Source organism: Gobio gobio (genome assembly GCF_949357685.1).
Source record: "Gobio gobio genome assembly, chromosome: 14".
NCBI classification, from domain to species: Eukaryota; Metazoa; Chordata; class Actinopteri; order Cypriniformes; family Gobionidae; genus Gobio; species Gobio gobio.
This window is the reverse complement of record NC_137107.1, coordinates 37,265,556-37,282,860: the sequence shown is the minus strand read 5'-3', so window position 1 is coordinate 37,282,860 and position 17,305 is coordinate 37,265,556. Positions and strand designations below refer to the sequence as shown.

General features: G+C 35.8%; 1 protein-coding gene across 50 annotated transcripts in view; it reads right to left on the bottom strand.

Annotated features, from left to right (window-relative positions):
- Positions 1-17,305, bottom strand: part of cast (calpastatin) — a 54,737-nt gene that overhangs the window by 3,058 nt on the left and 34,374 nt on the right. For 29 of the 50 annotated variants that reach the window (XM_079834446.1, XM_079834491.1, XM_079834471.1 and 26 more), the window contains 26 exons: positions 16,800-16,844; positions 16,627-16,722; positions 15,638-15,718; positions 14,305-14,355; positions 12,893-12,976; positions 11,107-11,184; positions 10,929-11,030; positions 10,695-10,802; positions 10,096-10,212; positions 9,833-9,931; positions 9,687-9,737; positions 8,543-8,590; positions 8,102-8,149; positions 7,226-7,273; positions 6,785-6,832; positions 6,433-6,507; positions 5,662-5,715; positions 5,404-5,490; positions 5,162-5,278; positions 4,898-5,011; positions 4,213-4,323; positions 4,019-4,123; positions 2,586-2,678; positions 2,443-2,484; positions 1,523-1,648; positions 1,342-1,425 (listed from right to left, as the gene is read on the bottom strand). In XM_079834446.1, coding sequence (XP_079690572.1) covers positions 1,342-1,425; positions 1,523-1,648; positions 2,443-2,484; positions 2,586-2,678; positions 4,019-4,123; positions 4,213-4,323; positions 4,898-5,011; positions 5,162-5,278; positions 5,404-5,490; positions 5,662-5,715; positions 6,433-6,507; positions 6,785-6,832; positions 7,226-7,273; positions 8,102-8,149; positions 8,543-8,590; positions 9,687-9,737; positions 9,833-9,931; positions 10,096-10,212; positions 10,695-10,802; positions 10,929-11,030; positions 11,107-11,184; positions 12,893-12,976; positions 14,305-14,355; positions 15,638-15,718; positions 16,627-16,722; positions 16,800-16,844 — 2,112 coding nt within the window. The remainder of the gene's footprint in view (positions 1-1,341; positions 1,426-1,522; positions 1,649-2,442; positions 2,485-2,585; positions 2,679-4,018; positions 4,124-4,212; positions 4,324-4,897; positions 5,012-5,161; positions 5,279-5,403; positions 5,491-5,661; positions 5,716-6,432; positions 6,508-6,784; positions 6,833-7,225; positions 7,274-8,101; positions 8,150-8,542; positions 8,591-9,686; positions 9,738-9,832; positions 9,932-10,095; positions 10,213-10,694; positions 10,803-10,928; positions 11,031-11,106; positions 11,185-12,892; positions 12,977-14,304; positions 14,356-15,637; positions 15,719-16,626; positions 16,723-16,799; positions 16,845-17,305) is intronic. The other 21 variants (XM_079834477.1, XM_079834448.1, XM_079834460.1 and 18 more) reach the window with 3 other exon arrangements.

Below are 17,305 nucleotides of genomic sequence, written 5' to 3'. Positions count from 1 at the left end.
TTTTTCTCACTAATTTGTAGGGGTGTAACGATATTCAAATTGAACCGGAAAACTGCGATACACCGCCTACGGTTCGAACCGCGATACTCTCATGTCAAACCGAACGCGGCCCGCTCCCTGCTGCCTCAGCCCAGCTCTCACTAAACCTTATGCAACAACATTATTGTTTTCTTCCTTGACATTAGATTAAATATAATTAGAACACTTTTAACAACTAATAAGAGCTGTATTTTTTTACTAAATATTATTATGATTTACTAAGTATACACTAACTTTTGTCTTCAAAGTGTTGAAGTTCCACGTCACTTTGGGTGATCGCTCAAGTTGCATGGTGGAGGGCAAAGAGAGCCAGTTTCCCCATTTAGCCAGGTAGGCAAAATGCTACCTGGAGTCCCAGCAACATCGTCATTTTCTTGTTACAAAATTTAAAAAATCTCTCACCTCAGAAAACCTCTTTCCTGTCCTACAGCAGTTATACTGTGCTCGTAGCACACACTCTTTAGTTAAACACGCGCCCTATCACACCGTATATTATAAGCGCAAGAGAAACTACGAGCGTGCAACGTTACAATGTCAATTTGTAAGACATGAAATAAAAGTAAAGTACCAAAATCACATAACTGGCTCAACGTGTGTTAGCTGGGAAGGATTTGCATGTAGTTATGATGTGCATTCTGTTTATCAAGAGCATGTTTTTTTTTCATGTTTCATTTACAGTTCATGATGTAGGCTATTGTGTATTTCGCCATGGTAACTGTTGTTTCCATAACCACAAAATGCCACTTTATTTTCACTTTATGTTATTTTGTTAATTTTTAAATTAGTGTGGTGGCTACTTTATAATATTAACAAAAACTGCTATTTGATATATTTAACTTATAGGCCTATTTATTCATCAGTATTAGTCAAATGGTTTGTTAAGTAGGCTACAGTGGAACATTACTTATGTGTCATACATTTTTATCAAATAAATGTGCTTTTTTTAATTATTATTTCTGACTAGTCTTCAGTGCAGACATTTATTTCATTCGAGTTTACTCGGGTATGCTAACTGCTCTAAAGAAAATGTGAAACCAGTGTATAAAGTTAAATTATTGCTGTTGTTATTATTAAGTTAAAAGTGATTATCTAGTGTTATTATTGCTGGTTCCCTGCCATGAACCATGACTCCACAGCAAACAGAACCGAACGTGTATCGTTACACCCCTACTAATTTGTCTTGTTTAGTAAATCTGGCCCTAAATGTTTTAAAAATGAAAATATGAAAAAACTGTGGAAATGCGTTATCACAGTCTGTGAAAAGGATCCATAATGCCGATTAACCTGTGGCCTGATTCTTACCTTTGGTTTGCTGTCTTTGGCTTTGGGGTCGGTCAGGTTGGGAATCAATTTGCCTGCCAGATCATCCAAAACTGGACCTGTTGCCTGTAAACAAAGACAAATGAAGAAATAAACAAAAAACGTACTTGTGTAAAGGATTTAGAGGGATTATTAGTTCTTTATGCAGGTTTGTTTGTGGTACCTTATGGGTTGGCGGTGTTGGTTGAGGGGTGAAGCATTGGGCATCAGGTGCAGAGGGTTTCAAGGTTGGTACTGCAGAAAAATCACTAGACAGCATGTCAAGGGCCGCCAAGTCATCGAATGGTGTCTGAGAGATGGACAGATAAACATTTCTTAATGATCAAGGTCATTGTAGAAAAAAATATTGAGAAATTTGTGAAATTGTAGTTTTTGTGTAATGAAGTTGCATAAATATTACAGCTGCGTGATCGCTAAAAGATCACGATCTGACAAGGATTCGGCTACGTCTATTAAACCTTTGAAAAGTACGATCACAGCGGAACATTCACATCTGCGTTGGCACTGAGCCAGAGAGAGCTGTTGTCATGTTGAAACAGCTTCAAAAACACACTAGATTTATTACACAAGTAATCTGAAAAAAAGTGTATAGTTTGGATATAAACACTCACGTCTATGGTAGCGATCAAAATAGAGTAAATCACCTATTGAATGTTACTTGCCACTTCAAATAAACATTTGATCAATTACATCATTGCACCAGTAGGTGGCGACAAGTGACTGTTAAAAGAATGTATTTGTCATTGAATCATTTGTTTAATGCTGATTCATGCATTAGTGAAACAAGTGAAGTATTTATGAGTCATCAAATAATTCTTTAAAGCCTTTAAAAAATATTTTGAATTCATTAAATATTTTTAAGTAAACTGCAATTAACATGTTGTCAACCGCTGGTAAATTACATGTTGTTTTTTTGTTTATTCAGATTTGTGGGAGAATCATGATTTCTATTTTAAACCAAAAAAAGTGATTCTCAATTAATCCAGAATCATGCAGCTATATATATATATATAGCTAGCTGCATGATTCTGGATCACTTTTTTTGGTTATATATACACACACACTCAATTATTCATAAAGTACCTGCTTTGGTTTGACGCCTTTCTGCTTTGCTGCATCAAATGCCTGCGGAGAAGAACAAGTGTTAAATGTGTTACATCTTTAGTTGTAATTATCTATAAATCAAATCCACTGGTGTGGATACATAATGGAGAAGCAAAAGTCACCTTGCGGTCTTCCTCTTTGAACCTATGATCTGGTGGAAGAGTGTCGTCTCTCTCACCTGGTTTACTCACTTTCTCCTCCACTATATCCTTTTCCTGTGGTGGGAAAAGAAAAAGCAGTCCTGCGTTAATATAGTTTACATGACCATTTTTTTGCATTTAAGAAGCCTAAGCTACACTACTGTTCAAAAGTTTGGAGTGAGTAAGACGATCTTCATGCAAGCTATTCCTAACACTGAGACACTTTGGAAGGATATGCAGAGCGGAAGCCACCACACAATACCAGGAAACACAAGGTTTGGTGTCTCATCTCACATTTATCTCTTTAACAAGTCATTTTTACAGCTTAGTTGACATAAACATGTTTTTTTGTTACTGAAGATGACGTTGGGGAGCTGTTTGTTATAGCGCATCAAACTATCATTCTCAAAAGATCAAGGAAAATTTTGTTTTTCATTATATGACCCATTTAAAAGACAGAAAATGGGACCTATTTTAACAATCTAAGTGCATGGTTTAAAGCACACGGTGCAAGTGCACTTAGGGCATGTCCGAAACTCCGAATCCACTTTAGTTTAACAACGGGAAAAATGGTCGGTGCGACCGGTGCATGGTCTAAAAGGGTTGTCCCTATCCTCTTTATGAGTAATGGGTGTGTTTTGGGTGTAATGTGCAACAAACCAAGTCTTATCTCCCATTCCCTTTAAAAGCCAGTTGCGCTCACTCCATGGCGGATTTGCTATTTACATGGCGGAATTTGCAAGCGGAAAACCTGAATGTTTCTCTAGCGAGGAAACAGATCTGGTCGTCCAATGACTGCAAATAGGTAGGCTAATTCTGATTCACGCAATGACATGTAGACATGTTTATATTATTATCAAAATAATAATATTTTACATTTTAGTCTTTTAATTTTTCATACTTAAAAATGTTTGTGTGCTGCTGCGCATCCCTGTTTGTGAAAGCGGAGTTGTGGACCCACCTATTGGTGCATATTACTAACACGCCCTTTAAATAACAAAACATTTACATTAGACCAGGTTTTTGTTAGTCAATGGCGCAGTCATCTTCAGTTGCCTCAAAATGGCAACGTGCCAACAACGCACCTGAACACACCTCGTTTTCAGACCAGCACGCCCATGGGCCCACAAATGAGCAAATGCATTTGCTATTTAAACAACGTGGCACAGGACCTGAAAATTATAACTGCGTCGGGCTGAAACTAGCAAAAAACACTTCGCTAAATGCCACATTGCGCCTGGTGTATGATAGGGCCCAATGTCTATGAACTCCTTCATGTCAACTTCAATTTTTCAATTACGTCGTTTCAGTCATGTAATGATGACATTGGACAGTGTGAATCGGCCTTGATTCTGCTTGGTGCACAGTTGCGTGTATGGAAAGTGAAAAGACATGGATATTAAAAGCTGTGTTACCTTAACAATGTCTTTAGTTGGGACAGGGGCAGGCTCAGGGGCTGCTTTTATGTCTCCCAGAGTGTCTGAGAGGGCATCCAAAGCTGATGAGGAACCTTCTGACAACTTCAACAAACGGTGGAAGAGGAAATCAGTATAGAAGGAAAGTATGAACATCTATAATATGTGCCAATATGGATAAACTAGAAATGTACCTGTCTGTCAGCATGTGGAGGGGCAGAGACAGCAGACTGAACTTTAGATGCAGAAGAAGAAGTGACAAAATCATCTGCAAGAGCATCTAAAGCGAAATCTGAATCTGAAGGCTAAAGAACAGAATGAGAAAGAGACAAAAGAGGTTTAGATAAACATTGAGATGATATTGAGATTAAACATACAGTACACTAACATTCAAAAGTTTGGGGTCAGTAGGATTTTTTTATTTGATCCTTTAATTCCACAAGGATGCATTAAAATGATCAAAAGTGACAGTAAAGGCATTTATAATGTTACAAAAGATTACCATTTCAAATAAATGCTGTTCTATGCATGGTTGTTACAAATATATTAAGCAGCACAATTGTTTTCAACACTGATAATAATAAGAAATGTTTCTTGAGTATCAAATCAGCATATTAGAATAATTTCTGAAGGATCTTCATCAAAGGGTTAGATTACATTTAAAAAACAGTTATTTTAAATTGTAATAATATTTCACAATATAACTGTTTTAGTGTATTTTTGATCAAATAAATGTAGCCTTGGTGAGCATAAGACTTCTTTCAAAAAGAAAATCTTACCATCCCCAGACAATAAATATCATTGCTATGTAGGAGAACCAATTAAGAGAACAAATAGATCTCAGTTGTGTTTGTTTCCTACTTTATGTGGAAATCTCACCTTGACAGGAGGCTTAGCGGAAGAACAAACAGGGGTCTTGGCAGCAGATGGGACAGTGGGGGATGTAAAATCACCAGACAGAATATCCAGAGCTTCAGTAGTGTCTAGGGAAGGCTGGGACAGAAGAAACATCCACCAATCAAATAGTAAGATCCAGCCACAGTGACCAATCATCACACATCCATGATATACAGAACAAAAGTTTCTGAAAGACAACAATAAGATCAATGTCACTTAATACTTATAACTGTGACAGAGTGTTACCTCTTTCTTAGGAGCAGGAAATTTATTGAGCTCTTCCTCAGAGAATCTGTAATTTGGTGGGAGTGTGTCGTCTCTCTCCCCGACACGAACAGCCTTTTCTGATGTCACGCCCTTCTCCTGCTCAAAAAACATTCAATTATTAAAAAAGCACCAAGAAAGGTAGCAATATCTATGCCATATCTAAGTTTGTAAAAGACAATTCAAATCAAAGAAGAGTCATAAAGGATAAGATAATTAATTACATGAACAATATCCCTAGGTTTGAGTTCAGGTTGTTTTTTTGGTGGTTCTGGTGCACCCAGTGTGTCGCCCAGAGCGCTCAGAGCGTCCTACACATATGAGAGAGCAGGAGAGAAATAGAGAGAGCCACATTAATATCTATATGGGTCCAGAAAGCTGAACATCAGTTCTAATATTAAAACAAATATATTCTACTGATATGACAAATTTCATGTATTTCCATTTCCAATCCTTTTTTATTTGTCCAGGTTTTGCAATACCTCCATCTGTGGTCTTTGTGGAGGGCCTGGAGGGACAGGAGCAGCCGAAGAAACCTACAGCAGAATAGAATAGGGAACAAAACAATATTGATCATCTTTTGAGTGAAAACAAGAACAGGAAATACTGGACAGAGTGCAATAATAGTAGAGATTTGAATGGAGCATGTTTCCATCCACCAATTTTCATGCATATTTTGGGATATCGCATAAAAAAACGTTGTATGGAAACACCAGGATGTGCATAAATTCTAAAAATGTGCTTTAAAATTTTATCATATATTTTATCCAATGAAACGACATGCGCCCAACAAAAGACTTGCGTGGCTTTGCCTCAACAAAGGACGTGATTGGACAACTGGACTGACCAGTGGACCAATTTACAGCATCTCAAATGTTGGTTTGGACATTCTGAAAGTCTGTCATCAAACTGGTTGGGTATAATTAGCTCCCAGAACATACATGATTTTATTCTCAAACACCAGGCATCCGAACGCAAGATAACACGACAGCGTTTATTGTGTTTCATCTGCGTGCCCTGAGACACAAGTCATTTATGATAAAAGAGCCGCAGTGGCTTCCCCAGTTGCAGCAAATTCCATTTTTGTTACAGATATTTTGCGGCAACTTCCCAGGAATTCTGTACTCTTGAACACATGGGATGGAAACGCTGCTTTATTCGTTAATGTTTTATGCGATATTCCAATTTTGCACATACTGTAAGTTAAATTCACAACTTTGGATAGAAGCACAGCTACTGGCATTTGACTGTACCTTAGAAGCAGACTTTGTGGGAGGCACGAAATCATCTGCCAGAGCATCCAGTGCTGAAAATCCATCCACTTTATGCTAAAAGAAGATCAGAAAGACAGAAAGCAAGCAGGTTAATCTGTGCAAGACAAACTCTAACACTAACTTATTTGCATTATTACAAAGCATTCTGGAAACCGTCTGTTCTGTTGTCAAATATATGTGCTAGTTTCATGTCTGTCATCTCACTTCACGGTCACTTCCTTATCCAATAATAAAGCAAATCAATATTTCATGTCAATTTTCTCTGGCAAGTAGCAGTGTAATAAGTGGTATAATGTAGTCCGCCAGTAAATACTGACAGTAAACGGCCTACCTTGGGAACATCTTTGGTCTTCTCTGGAACCCTAACAGGCTTCATTTCCTAATGCGAAAAATTACCAGTGGTTAAAACAACTGTTTGAATGTTAACCAATATTATGTTTTTATAAAATATATGCTTTTTTTGAGGAGTCATGTGAGCAGTGTTGGGGAAAGTTAGTTATATATTATAATATTGCATCGTTAATCCCTAAAAAAGTAACTAATTGCAATAAGTTACTTTGCTTTTCTTTATCTCAGAGCGCTGAGAGCGTCTCTCATATGAGAGAGCAGGAGAGAAATAGAGAGAGCCACATTAATATCTATAGGGTCCAGAAAGCTGAACATCAGTTCTAATATTAAAACAAATATATTCTACTGATATGACCAATTTCATGCATTTCCATGGCTTATGTTAATACATCCTTTTTTATTTTTATTCCAGGTTTTGCAATACCTCCGATCTTTGTGGAGGGCCTGGAGGGACAGGAGCAGCCGAAGAAACCTACAGCAGAATAAAATAGAATAGAATAGGGAACAAAACAATATTTATCATCTTTTGAGTGAAACCAAGAACAGGAAATACTGGACAGAGTGCAATAATAGTAGAGATTTGAATGGAGCATGTTTCCATCCACCTTTTTGTATGCATATTTTGGGATGTCGCATAAAAAACACTGTATGGAAACGCCAGGATGTGCATAAATTCTAAAATTGTGCTGTAAAAATGTTATATCATATATTTTATCCAGTGAGACGACATGCGCATAAACGACGATGGAAAGACATTTACCAAATAAATATGTTAAATGATAAATATTGTTTTGTTCCCTATTCTATTCGATTTTATTCTGCTGTAGGTTTCTTCGGCTGCTCATCTGCGTGCTCTGAGACACAAGTCATTTATGATAAAAGAGCCGCAGTGGCTTCCCCAGTTGCAGCAAAGTCCATTTTTATTACAGATATTTTGCGGCAACTTCCCAGGAATTTTGTACTCTTGAACACATGGGATGGAAACGCGGCTTTGTTCGTGAATGTTTTATACGATATTCCAAATTTGCACATGAGTTAAATTTACAACTTTGGATAGAAACCTTCTGTTCTGTTGTCAAATATATTTCTATCATGTACACTGTACTATTGACCATTTTACCAATTTCGCCAATTTCTTATATAGATGTGCTAGTTTCATGTCTGTCATCTCACTTCACGGTCACTTCCTTATCCAATAATAAAGCAAATCAATATTTCATGTCAATTTTCTTTGGCAAGTAGCAGTGTAATAAGTGGTATAATGTAGTCCGCCAGTAAATACTGACAGTCAACGGCCTACCTTGGGAACATCTTTGGTCTTCTCTGGAACCCTAACAGGCTTCATTTCCTAATGCGAAAAATTACCAGTGGTTAAAACAACTGTTTGAATGTTAACCAATATTATGTTTTTATAAAATATATGCTTTTTTTGAGGAGTCATGTGAGCGGTGTTGGGGAAAGTTAGTTATATGTTATAATATTGCATCGTTAATCCCTAAAAAAGTAACTAATTGCAATATGTTACTTTGCTTTTCTTTATCTCAGAGCGCTGAGAGCGTCTCTCATATGAGAGAGCAGGAGAGAAATAGAGAGAGCCACATTAATATCTATAGGGTCCAGAAAGCTGAACATCAGTTCTAATATTAAAACAAATATATTCTTATGTATATATAACTTATAACTTAATATATAACTTATGTTAATACATCCTTTTTTATTTTTATTCCAGGTTTTGCAATACCTCCGATCTTTGTGGAGGGCCTGGAGGGACAGGAGCAGCCGAAGAAACCTACAGCAGAATAAAATAGAATAGAATAGGGAACAAAACAATATTTATAATTTTTTTTGTGTAAACAAGAACAGGAAATACTGGACAGAGTGCAATAATAGTAGAGATTTGAATGGAGCATGTTTCCATCCACCTATTTGTATGCAAATTTGGGGAAATCGCATAAAAACACTGTATGGAAATGCCAGGATGTGCATAAATTCTAAAAATGTGCTTAAAAATGTATAATTTATTTGATCCAATAAGACGGCATGCGCATAAACTACGATGGAAAGACATTTACCGAATCAATCGCTCAATGCCCAACAAAAGACTTGCGTGGCTTTGCCTCAACAAAGGATGTGCTTGGACAACTGGACTGACCAGTGGATCAATTTATGTTACTTTATCTCACCTGGTCTGGGTTTGCTTGTTTGTTTTTTAATAACAAAAAAGGCATATGTGAAGGCTCTTTCACACCAAAAGTCAATTGAATAAGCCTCAGGCTGAAGGAAATGCAAATTCACTCCTGTATGGTAGAGGGCGCAGCTCAAACAAACCTTTCAGCTGTGTACGCCATTCTGGAAGAATTGGACGCAGGAGAAGAAACACGAATGTGATGTTTGTTTAATCTAAAGTAATTTTTGCTTATTAGTATGGTTGAGCTGGATCATCAAAGGTCAGGAGCAAAGACATTAGTTAATAAAGTGAGATTAAATCCATTAAGTATATTTCTGTTATTTAACATATATTTTTTTAATCCATTTTGAGGAATACTGAATCTGTTTTTTTGAGCGAGGTGAGAAAATGCAAGCTCACATTAAGACAATAACAGCATGTTTACACCACTCCTCTGCACTTCTCTCAACATTGGAACAGGAGAGGTATCAGTCAATGCATTGGAAAGCAAATTAACTTGTGTTACTTAAAATATATATATATATATATATATATATATATATATATATATATATATATTGTTGTAATTTTAAAAGTAATGCATTACTTTACTAGTTACTTGAAAACTGATTGAAATCGGATTATGTAACTTGCGTTACAACACTGCATCTGACTATAAATGGCTTAAAACAACCAAGCACAGAAACAGCTTTCCTACCTTAGGAACATCTTTAGTCTTCTCAGGAAGCACATCAGGTTTCTTATTTTCCTGATTAAACAAATGAACAGTATTTAACTACACGAATGTACATTATAAGCATTACTAAATTACAAATTTTTATTAAAATGATTATACATTGTTACCTGTGGAGGAGGAACAGAGGCATTAACAACAGGTGCTACTGTGGGGGCCGTAAAACCTCCAGAAAGAAAGTCCAGTGCATCATCTGTGTTCAGTGAGGGCTGAAAGAGAGATCCACAAATCAGAGCACAGCATCCAGTGATAACAGCCAATCACAACACACCATTAATGCAGCCAATTTCTCCTCACACAAGTAAACATGATCAATGATGTAAAGTATTATGAATAATTTGAAATCTTTTGTCGATTGTATTCAATGTCTGACCTCTTTAATAGGAGCGGGATACTTCTTGAGCTCTTCCTCAGAGACTCTGTAATTTGGTGGGAGTGTGTCGTCTCTCTCCCCGACACGAACAGCCTTCTCAGATGTCTGTTTCTTCTCCTGCTCAAAAACATGCAGATGATTAAAAATATATTGAAAACTAGTATTTCTATACAGGGTCATGTCTATCATTAACTAAAACTCAAACTATTAAAAACATTTATGTTAATTGAAATAAAGCTGAAAAAAATATATAAATATTAGTTGAAAAACAAACTAAATGAAATGGTGCCTTGGCAATAAACTGAAATAAATTTAAGTTGAAACACTAGAATTATTAACTGGAAATTAATAAAAAATAAATTAAAACTATAGATTTTTTTTTTTCAAATAAAACAAAAATACTAATAAAAGGACAAAAGCACATAAAATGAAAAAAAAAAAAAAATTTACCTAAAATTACGATTAAAACTAAAACTAATAATATAATAAAAGCATGACAAAATATGAATATAAAATAAAATATACTAATTATTTAATAAAAAGAATAAAAATATAAAATAATCTAATAAGAAAAATGAAAGAATAAACAGAACCGTTACATCAACTATCTGCCCGGGTTTGAGTTCAGGTAATTTTTTGGGTGGTTCTGGAGCGCCCAGTGTGTCGCCCAAAGCGCTGAAAGCGTCCAGCGACATGGAGCTGTTTGACTACAATAGAAAATGGACAATTTCAATTGATTTATAATAAATACGTTGACTGATCTGAAATATTGAATCCTTAAAATATTGAATGAATATTATTTCATTAAAGTATTGGGTTGAACTTGACTTTACCTCATCTGTCTTTGGTTTAGTGGGTTGTGTATCCATTTTGGCTTTCTTGTCAGCCGGGGGAGCAGGTGATTTGACCTGTTGAGACGTCGCCGGGTGTTGTTTCTGCTCAAGAAGAGAGAGACGTGCTTAGCTTTTAGACATGCTGATGTTATTGTTGCCGTGTTTTAAATGCCGTTACCTCCTGATAGGGTGGAGGGGGAGCAAAGTTGGAGATGCCTGCAGAACGAACATCGACTGCTCCTATCGTTTCAGTTTTCTGAAAAACAGCAAATAAATATTACACAAAGAAATAAAACATTTGCATGAAGTCAAGACTATGCATATACAACCGAATGATCTGATGTGACTTAAAGGATAGCTCACCCAAAAATGAAAATTCTGTTAACCTCAAGTTGTTCCAAATCTGTATATATTTATTTGATCTGCTGAACACAAGGGAAGATATTTGAAAGAAAGTTTGTCTCGGGCCCCATTGACTACCATGGTAGGAAAAGAATAGTAATATGGTCGTCAGTGGAACAAATGAACATTCTTCCAAATATCTTCCTTTGTGTTCAGCAGATCAAAGACATTTATACAGGTTTGGAACAACTTGGTGGTCAGTTAATAATGATATTTTTGCGATATTTTTTGAGTGAAATATCCCTTTAAGCCAGGGTTTTAATAATTTAATAATATAATAGGCTAATATTATTGAAAATAATAATAATAATAATATTTATTTAGTTATTAAAATGAATAAAATTAATACTTTGTTAAAAAATAGCAAATATTTTCTATGTATTTGCAAATGGTGCTAGGGTAAACAGAAAATTATCAAATAAATAATCATTGTGGAAATTTAAATGTTTTATTTATTTTAAATTTTTCAATTTGAATAATAACTAAATACCAACCATAATAATTAAAAATATTACTATTATTAAGCAATTAAAATAATAATTACAAATAATAATAAGTTAAAAATGAAAAAATAGCAAATATTTTCCATATAATATAAAAAAAATTTTTTTTTTAAGACTATACAAAATAAAGCTGGCTTTATATTTTAATTTAATTTAAATAAAATTCCCTCAAAAGGGGATTATCATAACTGAGGTGCATCTGTGCATGGTAGGAAAAAGTTTGAAAACCCCTGACTTAAAGGGTTAGTTCACCCAAAAATGAAAATTCTGTCATTAATTACTTACCCTCATGTTGTTCGACACCCGTAAGACCTCCGTTCATATTCGGAACACAAATAAAGATATTTTAGTTGAAATCTGATGGCTCAGAAAGGCCTCCATTGGCACAATGCACTTTACACTCTCAAGACCCATAAAAGGTACTAAAGACGTTGTTACTAAGTCCATCTCACTACAGTGGTTCTACAATAACTTTATGAAGCGCCGAGAATAGTTTTTGTGTGCGCAAAAAAACCCTAAATAACGACTTATATAGTGATGACCAATTTCAAAACATGGCATCATGAAGCTTCGAAGCGTTATGAATCAGTGAGTCGATTCAGCGGTTTGAAATGGATTGCCAAAGTCACGCAATTTTTAGCAGTTTGGCGGTTTGACACGCAATCCGAATCATGATTCGACTCTCTTATTCATAACGCTTCATGATGCAGTGTTTTGAAATCGTCATCACTATATAAGTCGTTATTTAGGGTTTTTTTGCGCACAAAAACTATTCTTGGCGCTTCATAAAGTTATTGTAGAACCACTGTAGTGAGATGGACTTTGTAACAACGTCTTTAGTACCTTTTATGGATTGTACAGTGCATTGTGCCAATGGAGGCCTTTCTGAGCCATCAGATTTCAACTTAAATATCTTCATTTGTGTTACCAAGATGAACGGAGGTCTTATGGGTGTCGAACGACATGAGGGTAAGTAATTGATGACAGAATTTTCCTTTTTGGGTGAACTAACCCTTTAAGCAAACAGGTAACAAACTGTTGTCAAGATAGGCTACTCACCACATCTGTCTTCTTAGGAGCAGGTGGAGCTGAAGACACAAACCCAGCTGAGAGGGACTCCAGCGCATCGTCTGTGCTTATAGGCTTTCAGAAAACATCAAACAAACACACGTAAATGAAAAACACAAAACAGAATTATGCACAAAATGTCAAAAATAATCATTTAATTCTAGAAAAGACCATTAGAGGGAGCCCTAAGCTTTGTTATTTCGGGGGAATAACAAACAGCATGTGTCGTGGCAGGAAAAGTACAGACACACCCTCTGCATACCAGGAGCTCGACAACGACTTTAACAACACGCTGCGTTCACACGGTAACTTAAAAAAACTAAACAAAACAGCTGAATAATCATAATCTGAGATCAGAGAAAAAAGCAATCGGAAAAACTGTACAAAATGGTGAGACGACGATCATAATATTTTGAGAACTGAAGGGTGGGCGATAGACGTTTACATAAAAACTTGTATCATATAACAAGTGAAATGCAGCCACAGGTTACGTGTGTGTGTATACAGTATGTGCTGATTGGGCAACAATGTGCTGAAAGTGACTGAGTGATGAATTTGTGTTTGCTTCTGTTTGCTAGCCAACACCCTTAGATCAAGCTAAATATTTGGCACTAAAACACAGATAGAGAAAGAGACACAGAGAGTTTGTCAATGAGAACAATAATGGTAAGACATGGGTGAATATCAGTGAGACGGGGACAATAATAGTGAGACATGTCAAAGACAATGACTGGGTGTAACAGTAAGACTATGGGCCTCATTCCCTAACCGTGCATATTGTGTGCAAATGTTTTCAGAGAAATCATGATTATTCAATCATTTGTTCAATAAAATTAATTGAAACGATTTAAAATGCGAAGAAAAAAACATCTGAAATTAATATATTTGTAAACATTTATTTGGAATTGAAAGTTTTTGTAAAAAATGTTATGTTTTTACTGTCACTTTTGATCGATTTAATGCATTCTTGCTGAATAAAAGTATTAATTTATTTTAAATAACTTTATTGAAAAGTAGTACCCAGTACATATAAACATGTATATACCCTTATATGGACATGGGTTGGGTGTGTATTATTTGGGTTGGGCAATTACTTACTGTCAATTTTTATTTTTCAAATTAATCAGCATTATATTGAGGGTAAAAACACAAACCATATATGTTTACTCTAATTTTCAAAACAAAAAGCAAAATGTTTAGTACATTCGGCCCAAAGACAGGAAGAATGGGACAATAACGGTGTGGTGGCAATAGCAATAATGTGGAGCTGGGAAGCAGGCAAATAAACACTGGAAACTTCAAATGTGTGTGAACTAGAAGAATAGGAGTCACATGATTAGAAAAGGGCTGAAAACAACAGCTCACTGAACACTGATAGTTAAAGGCCTCCGCAACTCTCCTACCTTGGGAACGTCTTTAGGCTTCTCCGGAACTCCAGTAGGTTTTTTCTTTTCCTGAATATATAAATGAACACTGGTTAGACGTCTTCAAAGCCCACTGAAAAACATGCTCTTCTAAAAACAAATGCTTTGGATTAGACAGTCAGAAACATACTAAAAACATACTCTGCACATCGGTGAGATATAATAAAAAGGCAAGACTTATAGAGGTATTATGGAGAGGGAAACAAAACAGGAATGTGGGAAGAGAGAAGGAATTCACGTTTAAAGGAACAGTCCACCCCCCCCCAAAAAAGGCTATTGAATGTCTTAAAGGGATAGTTCACCAAAAATGAAAATGGTGTCATCATTCACTCACCCAATTTTCCAAACCCATAAGACTTTCGTTCATGGGTGTCGGAAGCAAAAAAAATGTGGGTGGGTCCTCTCTCAGAAAAAAATTACTGGAGTAGATGCCATATACATTAAGTACAAATTTACCGCCTTGATTACTAAACGTCTGGTTGGGCCAGACAAAATTACGGAAATCAATGCATCATTTAGCGTGGCGATAGTCTAGGGGCAAGATGCATGACAGTACATTTTGACGCAAATCGACCCGAGGTTCGAATCCGTCTTTTGCCGAACTCTCTCTACTCCCTTTTCCCATCACATATCAGATCGGAAAGGCATTTATTTTCAATAAAAATGAAGAAAATATTAGAAAAGTGGAAATAAAGCGTCTAACGTGTGTTTAATAATAAGTGTTTAACGGTTAGGGGTAGGTAAACAGACATGTGCTGAATTAAAGATGATAAAAGTGAGTGGGTCCAATATCATTGGTCGTAAAAAGTGGGTGGGTCTTGTTCCAATTACCACATACAATGGTTCCGACGTCCATGCTTTCGTTCATCTTCAGAACACAAATTAAGATATTTGTGATAAACAATTGAGCTTCCGCGAGAACCAATGAGATTAGTTCTTGCCTGTCAAGCACGTGCGGTTGAGCTTCTGTTTATGTTTGTTCATCAATATTTATATGTTATATGTCAATTTTTGGGCGAACTATCCCTTAAGAAGACTTGGAATATAGCAGACAAGTCCTTTTTTGAGCTACTTTTATCATGCTTTTTGGTGCCTTTCTGTCCATTTTGAAGCTTGAAAGCCTCAGTCCCCATTAATTGTAATTGTATGAAAAAGAATGACCAGCATGTTTTTCAAAGTCCTCATTTTGTGTTCAATGGAAGAAAGAAAATCATCCAGGTTTGAAATAACATTTCACTTTTGGTTGACTACGAAAAAGCTGAAAGGAATAGAAAAAGAAAGAGGTTAGGAATATGTATGATCACCAACTGACCAGGTCTTCCTTTCTGTATCCGGGCGGCAGTGTGTCATCTCTCTCACCACATAAAACACCCTTCTCTGGTTTTACACTCGGCTGAGACATGCAACACACTCCGTTAGAAAACACACATATAGCAAAATACAGGTTGTTAAACAATCAACATTTCACAAACACATGCTAAGATAATTGCTTAAAGGGTTCATTCCCCCCAAAATGAAAATTCTGTCATTATTTACTCATCCTAATGTCGTTTTAAACCCATAAGACTTTCGTTAATCTTCAGAACACATGAAAATATTTTAAATGAGATTTCTGGCCCTCCAATGAAAGTCTATTCACCCAAAACTCTGAAGCTTGAAAACGTTCATAAAGAGATCGTAAAAGAAATCCATATGAATCAAGCGGTTTAATCTCCTGAAGAGATATGATAGCTTTATATATAAAGATTTAATGTAGGCTTATATTCAAATATAAACATTGATCAGCGAATGTACATATAGCATTCAAATTTGGTAAACAGAAGCTCTTGCTTGAACATGCTTGCCAATGAGGTCCATCCTCGCGTTACACAACATGTTTGAGCTTCCTCAAGAACCAATGAGGTTTGTTTGCACGTCAAGCATATTCGGTAGAGCTTCAGTTTATGTTTACTGATCAATGTTTATATGTGAATAAAAGCCTAAAATAAATCTGTTCATCATATAAAGTGATCGAGTCTCTTCGGAAGACTTGGATTTAATAACATGATTCAAATGGATTTCTTCAACGTTCTCTTTATGAATGTCTTGAAGTGAGTTTTAGGTGAATAGACTTTCAAATGGAGGAACAGAAATCTCTCAGATTTCATTAAAAGTAGCTTAATTTGTGTTTTGAAGATAAACGGAAGTCTTATGGGTTTGGAGCGATATGAGAGTGAGTAACTGATGACAGAATTTTCATTTTTGGGTGAACTATATCAAAGTTTAAATAGACATCAGTCAAATATCTACACCCATGCATACCTCTTTGACCTCTGGTCCAGTATATTTTGGGACTTTGGGAGCCAGAGGTTGTGATGACGGTAAAGTGCCAGACAGGGCATCAAACGGATCTACATCCTACACATGCATAAAAAACTTTGGAATGAGTCCACACAACAAAAAGCCACAAAGATAAACTCAGCATGTATACTAACCTCTGTACTGACTTTAGCTCCGGGAGGACCCACTTCCACTTGCACCTGCAGCCCAAAGCAAAATACTTTATTATTCTCTCCATATTGACATAACTGGGCTGGCTATACTTCTGAAACATTCCCAGATAGCACACATTTCTCCTTCCAAGGTATTTTTCAATAAATTGGCAAGACGTCCATGTAAGATGACTGAATGTCGCTCTCCAAACTTTTGTATTAAATCTGCTATTATAGGATGTTTTACAATGTTTTTTGGATGTTTGTGTATAGTTGACTTGAACTACTTAGAAAAAGTTGACATGCTGTGGAATGATATGCTATATTCTATCTTATATTTAAATTATTTATTTGAACAGCCTTTTGCTACATATTTAATAATATGAGGTTTTAAGAAAACCAGTAAAAGAAATGGTGGTCAGACATAGAAGCTAGAATATACACTTTCTCTATTCACACCAATTGTAACCTATAATCTTGAAAAAAGATGCTTAAAATAGAAACACTGA